Raw genomic sequence first — 12,624 nt, 5'->3', positions numbered from 1 at the left:
ATATTCTAACTCAAGAAGGAAAATAAATATCTGTTTTTTATTTTTATTTCTCTCATGTTGTCCATACTTCTTTTGGCTGTATAGACATGTTGTGTGTGGGTGCTCAAGGGACTCAACTCCATTGGATTGAGCAATTATTGTTTTACATTTGTTATAAATAATTAGAACTGGTCAGTAATAGCAACTTGATGGATTCATATCCCATTTTTAAAAAGAACTTTTCAGGGGCTGGGGATATAACTCAGTTGTTAAAGTACTTGCCTTGCATGCACAAGACCCTAGGTTTAATCCCCAGCACCACACCAAACAAACAAACAAACAAAATCAACATTTGACACAATAAACCATGCCTTCCTCTTTAAAACATGTTCTTTGCATGGTTTCTGAGAGCACACTCCACTTCTTTCTATGGCTGACTCTTCTTGGTCTTCTTGATTGCTTCCTCCTCTTCTCTCTAAATTATAATCTTGAAATGCCCCCCAGATCTTAGTTCTTGTCCTTATCTATAACTCCACTCATTCCATTGAATTGATTTCATTCAATTCCAAGAGATAAGTACAACACCAATGCCAATGACCATCCAGTTGATACTTCCTACCCAGATATCTTTCCTAAACTTCAGGCTTATAAATCAGAGAACGCCTTAACTAATAATAGACATCTTAAACGCAGTGCCTGCACTTGACCTTCTTCACCAACAGCTTTCCCTTTCTATTGGGGACCACAGATACCTTCTTACTGCTCAGGCCAACGACCTATTTAGTCTCACCTCTTTGTAGCCTCTCACATGCAACCCCCAGGAATATCTATTGCCTCCATCCACAAAATATAATTAGAATTTGGAGATTTTAGGCCACCTACCCTGAAATCACCCATCTACGCTACCATTATCTCTCGCTTCAGCTGGAAGACTCAATTCAGTGCTCACAGTTACTTACAAACAGGAGTAAGATCATGTAACCCCTTTGCTCCAAACCCCCAGTCATTCCCCATTCCATTCACAGAAAAGCCTGAAGTCCTTGCATTTGTGCAGAAATCTGCCTGATGACCCTTTGCCTTGACTCTGCCCACTTACTGGGTGCTGTCCCTTATCCATGCCAGGCCTCCTCCGGTTCCAACTCAGCATGGAGGCTCTTCTTCTGCATGTTGGGTGACTCACTTCCTTCTCATGTTTACTCAAACCCTTACAAGGTGTTCTGCATTGACCACTTTTTCAGTCCTGCAAACTGACCCCAGCTTCTCCACACCTGGGTTGCCCCCCTCCCACACTGTTTTCACATTTGTAGTTTCTTTTTCTTAGAGTACTTGCCACCTGTAAGCCAACTGTATAATTTACACCATCATTTTTATTGATTGTAGTTTGTCTTCCTTACTAGAATATAAGATCCTCAAGGTCAAGGATCTTTATTTTTGCTCACTGATGTTTCACAAATGCTAGAGCTATGTCCAGAAGTTGGGTCTGTTGGAGTTCACTGAATGGATAAACAAAAGTTTTTGATAGCAGAGGTGGCTAGAGATGAAATGAATGCATGAAATGAACTTTTCCATCTTAATATTAACCCTATTGCATATTTAAAATTATTATTTTATTAATTTTATATTCACTCAAAATTAACACATACAAAATAGAGACCCACTTTGGGCCCAACACTAGCTATTGAAGGAAATACAGTAGAGTGCAAGAGGCAGCTATTTCATGTACGAAGCTTGCATTTCTGTAGGGGAGGTGAGACTCATACCCCCAAATTGATCAATGAGAAACAGGGATAAAGATGAAGCATAAAGTAAGCCGAAGATCCAAACAGGATTCTGTTATTGTTTATCAAACCTCACATATAAGCCTCTCTTAACAAAAAGGATTTAGGAAGCTGAAACAATGATATATGCCCTTGAGGAATAAAATAGAAATAAGAAATCAGAACAAATACAAGCGAAAGATGTAAGTAGGCCCCTTCTAAGGATTAATCCCCAGGATTCATACAGTTCCTGGTGTCTACTCTGGGCTTTCATTATCATGGGGGAAATAAATGGGCTGTTATGAAAGTAACTGGAACACAAGCGGTACAGGCAGTTAATGCTAGGAGGACAGTTGGTGGAATTCTGTTTAGGGAGGAGAATGTTCCGACATGACCCCTGAATTCTGTTCTAGCTTTAAGGTTTTAGATTCTTGTCAGGGTTCCTTATTTTGTCATAGCTAGTATGTATGTTCACCTGTAATTGGTACTTCTTATCCACTTAACAGGCAAATTACCAAACAGGAATTTTTCTGCCTTCAATACGTGAAAATTAATTCTTACTCTCATTAGATTTTACCTTTGTGAATTAGTTACACTCTATGGCAATGTAAAAAAAAAATAACAACAAAAAGTCTTATCTCAAATTTCCTTCACTTTGCTTTGGGCCATAAATGGGTCCAACCTGAGGAAATGACACCCATTAACCTGGTAATCACTGTGAATGGAGATTTATTTACTTTAGATTTAGGATTTAGGAAGCTGGAAATCTATGTTAAGGATAGAGGATGTGTCTTTCTTTTTCAATTTGAATACTTATTAATTCCCAGAAAATTATATATAATGTATAATGAATGAGCCGTTTTGCTAATTACTTGCATATGTTCTAATTCATTGTATTCTTAAGCAAACCTTTTAAATCTTGTGTTTTAAAGATGGGAGATACTGTGACTCAGAGAGATAACAGATTTTAAGTTAGTTCATTTTATTGTTTATGGCATAATTATTCACGAGATCAATGAAATTTATACTTATAATCTGAAAGTTTTAGAATGTTTTTACTCTCCTCATCAACATAAATATGGACATGAAAATATTAAAACATGATTTTATTTTCAAACCCTTACAGACACTATAGCAGATCTTAATTTAATTGTTTGACAAATATTAATCCAATTATTACTTATTATTTGCATTTTACAAAGTGGAAACTGAAGCCCAGAAAGATTAAGTAATTTGTCAAAAGTCACACAGCAAGTACATAGCAGAGCCAGGATTCTAACACAGGCTCTAGAGTCTGTGCTGTCAACCACAAGCCAATATTACCTAAGCTCCTGTACTTCAGTGAAAACAAGTTACAAGGTCTTGTCTTTTTTTCTTTCATGAAAGAAGAAAGAGGGTGTGTCCTTCTTTTTCAATTTGAATAGTTATAAATCATGCAAAATAATCATATTTCATGAAATATAACCTATTTTCAATGTAGGCCCCAATGAAGAATGTATTCTTCACACCAAGACATAAGAATACCGCTTTCCCTCAACAGTTCAAACCAAACTTTGCAGACAGATACAAGGAGACAGGGAGAATCGTTCCTTATGCATTGAACAAAGCACACTGTGGAGTTTGTTGGAGGAATACACCTCTGGGCAATACTATCAAAATATTTCGGTTCCTAAAGTGTTTTTATGACCTTTCAGTGTAGGTTAGGGTGGTATAAGAATAGTGCAGAGTGCTTCTTAGAGACTCACCATATTTCTGAACTAGACAAGAAACCAATTAGCCAGACCCAGGATCTATACAATTTCTTGAGTCGAAATTTATGTCAAACCTCACCACTTAAATCTTGATATGTCATTTGTTCCATAAGTGAATTCTTTCATTCTCAATTTATTTTTTTCGGCATTATAAAATCCTAAGTTAAAAAAAAAAACCCTTTAGATATTACTTTTCTATAGATATATTTCTAGCTTGAGTGAGTCCTACCTAAACAACAATGTTAAGATTTTGTCATTCAAAGTTAGAAAGCTCAGATAGACAAGCCCTGCATAATGATTCATGCTTCACTTTGTGTGACCTCCTAGAGACAGAAATAAAGCATGGAGCACAATGAAGATCCTCAGATAAGACACAGTGTCCTCCTTTCTAAGGGCTGGTGCTCAGGTTTGATGGAATTTGTCACATCAGTTCTTGCTTTTGCTTTTCTACAAAACCAAAATGACCAAAATGCAGCTGAGGTTCTGCAACACAGCTAAGGAAAACATAGAAGATAGTTATAATAAGATCTTTCACAAGGTGTACTGGTCACTAGGGGATGCTATGGTGGTTACTTTTGTGGGTCCACATGACTGGGCCACAGGGTGTCCAGTACTGGACCAGGCCTTATGTTGAGTGTGTCCGTGAGGTGTTTTTGGCTGAGGTTAACCTTTGAATTTGGAGACTGAGGAAAGCAGATTGTTCTCCCTAAGGTGGTGGACCTTGTCTTGCCCAACCAGCTAAAGTCCTGAATAGACCAAGAAGAGACTCCTCTTGCCTGGCTGCCTTGGATGGGGATGTCGATCTTCCCCTGCCTTAGGACTTGTACTGAAACACTCAGCTCTCCTGTGTTTCTTGAGCCTACCAACTTTAGAACTGAAACTACACCATCACACTCCTGGTTCTCAGACCTTTGGATTTTGGCTAAGGGTATACCAGTGGCTTGCCTGGGACTCCAGTTTGTCGACAGCAGATAATTGGGATTTCTCAGCTTCTGAAATTGTGTGAGGCCATTGCTTATAATAAATCTCCTTTTATACACACACATCCATTTATCTGGAGAACATTAAAGTAATTAATATACTTGTATTCTCCAAAAACTAAAGGACCCATGCTTTATTCTTTTCCCAATACACTGAGATATACTGATGCATTTTTGTGTAGGGTTGAGGTCTCATTAATTAAAATGTCCATTTTCAAGGACCATTTATTTATTATTATTATTTACATTTTTAAATTTTTTTTGTAGTATTGGGGATCAAACCTAGGGACTTGCACATGCTAGGCAATTGCTCTTCCACCCAGCTACATTCCCAGCCCTGTTTCTTTTATTTTCATTTTGAGACAAGGTCTTGCTAAGTTGCCAGACAGGCCTTGAACATACAGTTCTCCTGCCTCAGCCTCTCCAGTAGCTGGGATTATAGGTGTGTACTTTAATACTAAACCTCAAGGACAAATTGTCAGCTTTGTTTGTCTATGGGAAAACAATAAGGTTAACACAAAGTGAATCCCAGCATTGCTTAACATTGTAAATGAGGATATAATGTCTGTCCATCTCTAGGTAATAAGTAACCCTACATTGCTTTTAAGTGGGTCTTTCCATCTCTTCATTAGCTCTGAACTTAGAGTAGGTAGAATAATATGGCAACAAAAGTCACTTTTTTAATGAATCTTTTCAGTGTCTTTCTTAAAGTGCTTTTCCTCATTCAAAGGACACTATAAAATAAGCAAAATGAAAATAAAAAATCTCTCCTCTGACCTCATAGAAGGTAATCTGCAGCTTGCTTAGGACACATTACTTTACAGCTACATGACTACTAGAGTTATTATAGTCATCTGTAATATTACTTAGTCTCCCTGAGTAATGTAGTAATGACAAGCTTCAGGTATTTTTTTTAATAATTCTTAGTATTACATGTAATAGAAACAGAATGAATATTTATTGAATGCAGTGGTTAACAGTGGTTGATTGAATACATCATTATGTGTAATTATCAGAGTATCATCCTAAATTGTAGACACTAGCAGATAGGTTACACTGTGAAGCTGAAGTTTGACTTTCCCATATGCTTTAGAGAATGAGCATAAATCTCTCAGGTTAAGCATCATTAAACATAGCTACTACTGCATACAACCCTTATACTTTTTGTTGGCAGTGGGGGGTGTACAGGAGATTGAACTCAGCAGCACTCGACCACTGAGCCACATCTCCAGCCCTGTTTTTTTTTTTAATTTAGAGATAGAGTCTCACTGAGTTGCTTAGTACCTCACTTTTGCTGAGGCTGGCTTTGAGCTTGTGCTCCTCCTGCCTCAGCCTCTTGAGCACCTTTATTCTATTGAATGGAACAAAAGAACATGTCTGCAGACCTTGATTGATTATTTCCACATAACTACAATATTTTTGTTTGTATTTATATAATGTTAAAACATCATATCTATGTATAGTTGCTTGTAATTACATTTTATTTATTCCTAATCCCTCAAAAAGACTTTACATATAATAATCATCAATATTTATAATCTTAACAATAACCTATGAAGTAAATGATTAAAAGGTAATTTTTAAGAAAATTAAAGCTAGATGCTAAAATGAAAGAAAATATCAAATCTGAGAACTATTAGCTACCTATTAGCTCATATTTATAGAAGGGAATCAGTACTAGGAATTCTTGGGTCTACAATTCCATATTGACTTCTAGTTAAAATAATTTTTATCAAATTGTACTTAATACTTTTAGGGTAAATTGGGATAAGAACAATGCATACTTCAAATATTAAAAGTGAATGATCTTAAATTCCTAGTCTTTAAAGACAATGTTAATATAGAATGATTATTTATTAGGATCTTGAAAGCACATATAAAAGAAATATGGAATTATTAGGAGAGTTCAGAATGCAGCAAAATCAAATTACATGAGCATGAAAAAGAAATGAGCTATCAAGTCACTAAAAGATATGAATGAAATGTAAATGTGTATTACTGAGTTAAAGAAGTCAATCTGAAAAGTCTACGTATAATTTCAACCTTATGATATTCTGGAAAGAACTATACAAGAGGCACTGAAAACGAGAAGTTTCCAGGGGTCACGGGAGAGAGATGAATGATGAGAGTACCTAGGACTTTTAGGACAGTGACAATATTTTGTACGATACTCTAACAGTGGATATGTGTCCTTATGTATTTTTCTAAACCCATAAAATACACACCAGTAGGGATTCCTAATATAAACTAATACTGTGATAATACTGTGCGATTCATTCAACTGAAATGATTGTACCACTCTGGTTCAGGATAGTGATAAAATGGGAAGGCTGTGCAGAAGTGGGGACAGGAGGCATATGGGAGATCTGTACCTTATGTCAATTTTGCTATGAACCTAAAATTTCATTTAAAAATAAAAGACATAGGGAAGTTAAACAATTTTTATTGGTTAGAGATCAAAATTGTAGTGATCAAAAAAATTAATAAATAAAAATACCAAGTATAGTAGTAACCTCTGGTGATGGGAAGAAAATGGAGTTAAAGGGGGTAGAAGAGGCCCTCTGGGTTATTATATATGCCCTGTAGCTTGTTCTCAACATTGCTTGCACAGATGTATACGTTTGCAGAAGTTCATAAGATTTGTGCATTGTACTATGTGAAAGTTAAATCTGTATTAAAAAATAGTAGAGGGGCTGGGGATATAGCTCAGTTGGTAGAGTGCTTGCACAAAGCCCTGGGTTCAATCCCCAGCACCACAAAAACAAACAAACAAGTAAATCGAATGAGAGGTGAAAAAAATTGTACTTAAAATACACATTATTTTTTAATAATCTACTTGTCAATTTTTGGATGAATATTTCACAAATTTTGCATCTTAATGTGTTTTATGACAAATACACAAGTCAAAAGAAGTGTTTAATCTGAAAAATGAATAGAATTTCCAACCCATGTATAGTGTATGAATAGGATATTCCCTCTTAATAAACTTACTAATTCATCCTTTAAGGGAATATGAGTCTGGATTAGATTTAGCCACAAGATGTTATCTGAACTTTGAGCATAAAGAAAGGACCATGACTTTTCTTGTAACAGTCTGTTTTCTTTCTCATCTGCTTATTCAAATTGATGGTTTGTCTCTTATGTTTTAGAAGAACTAGTTTACATAGCTCAAAAAATTCAAATGAACTAAATTTTTATTCCATTCAAAACCAATTATAGTTAGAGCTAACATTCTGTCAAATAAAACTCTTTTAAACAAAATGAAGGATGCTTCAGTTCCTACTTAAAAGAGACTGACAATCTGGCAACCTCCCAATTCCCCTTCATCTTTTGACCTCTCCTTAGTTAACCCAGGAGCAGTGGGGAGAGGTTCTCAGAATTGTATCAGCCCTCTCTGCTGGAAGCTCTGCTTTTCTGTTTTGTCTTTCCTTGTTTCCCTTAGTGCCCTGACAATGGATAAGATAAAAATATGGCAATGAGAGGAAAAAAGAGAGCTGATAATCCAAATGACTCATTTATTTATGAGTTATATTATCTAGAAGTAGATAAAAATTAAAAGTTAAAATCATAATAATTTGTTTCAATTTTTTTGAAAAAGGGAGGTGGAAGGAAAGCTAATTTAAGACATTTTCTGTGGAAACAGTATTAGAATTGCTTATAATTTTTTTCCTGATTTTTAAAAAAATCACATAATCCTTTAGGCTTATTTTACATAGAGCAAAGGTGACCAGGATTGAGGACCTTTGATTTATCATTTGTTTAAGTACCAGGTAGGGTGTTGGAAAATCCCTCCAAAATTAAAATTTCAAAACAGGAAGACTCACCCTTACTATTGTGATCTGCCCTATATCATTTTCAATTTCTGTTACTCAATCATGCAAAATGTATTCAGGGTAAAACTAAGAGATGGTAAGACGTGAGCCATTCTTGGAGCGCAAACATTTTAGATTGCTAACTGTGATTTACACCAATCAGTTTTGGATGCCGGAGTAAGACTTTGTCTACAAGTATGGAGATGATGCTCTGATTCTGGGAGAAAGAGCACTCGCCACAGAAACAAACCAAGAACAGTGAGACCCGACAGAGGGCAATTCCACAGACTGTTCTTTCGTTGGGGCTGGCTCCACCTCAGCAAAGGAGCACTCAGGCATGTCCTGTACGCTCATCTGGTCTGCATGTTCTGTTCTTTTAAACCCGAGTTCTCCTAAACATTTTTGTTGTGTGTAATGTTTTCTCCCTCAACCATTTCACTGTGCCCTCAAACTGATTAATCTACTTTGTCTCTTTCTTGGAAATTTTGCATATCAATGTACTCAGAGAAAAGAGTGTTTACTTACCTGGTATTTCTGATGTTTTGATTGAACTCTGATTCTCAGCTTTAAAGGAAAGAAAAAAAAAATCACTAAAAATTGAATGCTCAATATCATTACTGCTTTACAATTATTTCAGCTGGTAAATAGACATAGATCTTTCTCATTTGTATTCCATTTTTCTTAAATCACAAAATCATGAAGCTTCATGATTAGAGGAAGCCTTAGAGCAGGGGTCAACCAACATTTTTTTTTAAGTGTCAAATATTTTAGGTTTCATGGACCATAAGTTCACTTATAACTACTCAGCTCTGCCTTTTTAACATGAATGCAGCCACACATGATAATGAATGGCTATGGCTATGCTATGCTCCAATAAGACTTTATTTAGCAACACACCGCCGGGGCTAGATTTGGTGTATGGGCTATAGTTTACTGAATCTTGTTTTAGAACATCTAGTACAACTTCAGATACCTTGGCAATAATACAGAGAATGACAAACACTTTGGAAGGCTTCTTGGATGGGGCTGCTATGTGTTGCAATCCTACTAAGACATTTTGTGTCTCATGACCTGGAGAAGGTGAAAGAGGTTCAGATAGATAATTAGGGAATTCATTTGTGGTAAATATAGTCCAGGGACAACTTTCTGGAAGGAACTTAATTTAAGAAAACTATAGTCAAAGATCCCTTCTACAACTTTAAGTATGTGGAACATGAACAGGATTTGCCACATGAAAATGCAGAAAATAATTTTGAAACAAATAGAAGCCTAACAATGACACTTTTTTTTATTGGTTGTTCAAACATTACAAAGCTCTTGACATATCATATTTCATACATTAGATTCAAGTTGGTTATGAACTCCCAATTTTACCTCAAATTGCAGAATCACATCGGTTACACATGGAAAGGTAGCAGAATACAACAGTTACTAATAGGGCATTATGTATCTAACATTGACACTTGAAAATATATCTACTTGCCTCTTTTGTAGAATCACTTGACTATCTGTATCAGCACCTTAATTTCAACATGCTGCAACTAGAACTCTTGACTGGTATACACTCAAATACGCTCCTTCCCTCACTTTCTTGGATCAGTGTCTTCCACTTGTACAAGGCAAAATATTAGTGGTTATTCTTGAGTCTCCTTTTGTTTTTTATGTTTTTGCTTTTAAATGTCTATCAGCTCTAACTTGAAAATACATTCCAAATTCAGAAGTGTCTCACCACCTGCTTTACTATCATTCATCCAGTACCCCTATGTCTCTCTTCAGTACCCACAGAACTGCCTAGAAAAATACTTAAAAGTTACAATTTGACTACTTCAATGATTACCTGTCCCTCTCCTTACTATGGTGGCAGTCTTTACAGGATGTGAGGAGCCCTAACTAGTTCCTCAATTCTTCAACCATTCAGTCCTCTAACACTGCTCCATTTGGGGCCTTAGTGGTAGTCGATCAAGGGCACCAGACTCTTCCCACGCCAGGTTTCTCCTCTGTCCCTTCCCTGTGCCTAGGTGTTTGTTCAGACTGCCCCAGCTTCTTTCCTCCTTTCACAATTTCAGAGAAGTCTAATCAACCACCTTCCCTAAATTGTGTCCAATCCTTTTCATATCAGTCCATCAATCTGCCTCATTTGCTCAACAGCACTTTCATTACTACAGTGACATTTATTTTATTTAAAAAAAATTGTTTTATTGTCTGCTGGAATGTGGCTTCACGGGGACAGATTTCTCTTCTTGCTAAAAGCAGTGATTCCAGTGCCTGTCACCAGGATGTGGCAGAGAAGATCTCCAGGAGATAGAAAATAATGGACAAGACTAATTCTACCTACCCGAATTTAACTTTTAAGGTAAAATTGACACTTTATTTAGAATTTCCAGTTGGGTAACGAGAGCTAACATTTTAAAGCAACTTTTATGATCACTTCCATATATTATTTGTTGATACTTATGAGAGCTATTGTTATGATTTAGATGTGGTCTCCCCCAAAAGCTCACATGTGAGACAATGCAAGAAAGTTTGGAGGAGATGTGATTGGGTTATAACCTTAACCTGATGGGACTAATTGAGTGGTAACTGGAGGCAGGTGGGCTGTGGCTGCAGGAAGAGGCTCATTGGAGGCGTGGCTACGGGGTGCATATTTTGTATCCGAGGGTGGAGTCTCTCTATTTCTTCTTTCTGATCCTTGTGTGAGGTGCTTCCCTCTGCCTCACTCTTCCGCCATGATGTCCCACTGCGCCTCAAGCCTCGAGGAATGGAGCTTGCCTTCTATGGACTAAGACCTCTGAGACTGTGAGCCCTCAAACTTTTTCTCCTCTAAAGTTGTTCTGGATGGGTCTTTTAGTCACAACATGGAAAAAGCTAACTAAACCAGCTATTGTTCCCATTTTAAAGATCTGAAAATGTTAGTTGAAATGAAATTACTTCCTCAAAGGCAGAACCAGGATTTTAATTCAGCCCTATTACTTCCAAATTCATCTTCTTTCACTAAAATAGATGGGTTTCCTTCTATTAAATTGTTCTAAATAAAAAGCTTATATAATTAATTCCAGCTTTGATAACGAATTAAAATAATCTTGAATATGGCATAATGCGTCATTTGAAAGACAGCTAAAATATTTATTAGCTACTGGAGGATTAGAATATAAAGAAAATCAAAACCCTTTGTTCTTCTTATTAATATCAGGTCATAACCTTTCTTCCTGACAGAGCTGTTTGAGAATGAAAAATTCTAAGCTTGCATAAGATTAAAATAAAATAAAATAAATTCTGATTATGTACTTGAATTTTTTGGTCTTCAAAATGCATAATAATTTTACAGGAACATAAAATATACAAGTAATATAACTGTCTTAAGACAGCTGAATCTTATACTCCATATAAATTCAAAACAATTCTATTGAGTGTCCTAAAACGTGCATGTGTGTGTATGTGTGTGTATGTATATCTATATACAATAAAGTATTATTATGAGGAAAAAATTCTGCAAATCTCTAATATTTAATAAAGAATGGAAAATATACTACCTTCCCTCCCTACAGAAGGGAGATATTTTGAAGCAGATAAAGTATTTTCAAATGAATACAACTTTTTCAAACTTGGACTCAGTTTGTGACTATAAAAGTTTAGTAGAGATGAATTCTATGAAATATGATTAAGTTGTGAAGATTAATTAAAAGTAAAGATGTTTGCAATTATTTCTAGTTTTTAATTACAATTTTTATTTTAATTACATATGCCCTGAGAAAAGGCAAATCTTAGATCTGTAGAGGAAATGAGAAAAGTCAAGGAGTGAATGACTGTAGTGTGCATCTGTGAACCATTCTCAAACTTAGATGGTTATTAAAGACCAAACATTAGCCAGGGTGGTTGACCATTTAAATTGTATTTAAGTTTGATTTTTCTAAGATGGAAACTGAAGTCTTGTGAAATGCATAAGAACACTGAAATGCTGATCATATTAATCCAAGACTAGAATTTACTCAAACATCTTTTAAATTACAAAGCTTTAATAGCAGTTAGCAAATAACTGAGTTAAATCATCTTATCTCATAAAGGCTATTGTATTTATAGCCAATAAATGAGAGTTACACATGGAACATGACATTATCATTAACAAATGCAAGATAAAGAATATATACAGCTATTCCTACATGTAATTCCTTCAAATAATTTATTATGACTAGAAAATAATTTATTATGACCAATTCAAGTTTTTTTTTTATGGCATTGACTGAGACCCTGCATATGAGATTGTTTCTGATTTGGTTAAACCATGACATGTAACCAAGTCTTATGCTAAGATCCACTAAGATCCCTCTAGTATCTGTCCACCTGGAAT

The 12,624-nt window shown here is 35.7% G+C and overlaps 1 protein-coding gene across 1 annotated transcript in view; it reads right to left on the bottom strand.

The window, feature by feature from the left end:
* Window positions 1–12,624, bottom strand: part of Emcn (endomucin) — a 106,497-nt gene that overhangs the window by 30,303 nt on the left and 63,570 nt on the right. The window contains exon 5 of the mRNA XM_046458944.2: window positions 8,805–8,843. Coding sequence (XP_046314900.1) covers window positions 8,805–8,843 — 39 coding nt within the window. The remainder of the gene's footprint in view (window positions 1–8,804; window positions 8,844–12,624) is intronic.

This window comes from Marmota monax, unplaced genomic scaffold, assembly GCF_021218885.2.
Source record: "Marmota monax isolate L192 unplaced genomic scaffold, Marmota_monax_Labrador192_F-V1.1 WCK01_AAM20220418_F8-fsc00002, whole genome shotgun sequence".
NCBI classification, from domain to species: Eukaryota; Metazoa; Chordata; class Mammalia; order Rodentia; family Sciuridae; genus Marmota; species Marmota monax.
This window is presented reverse-complemented; position numbering and strand designations above follow the sequence as displayed.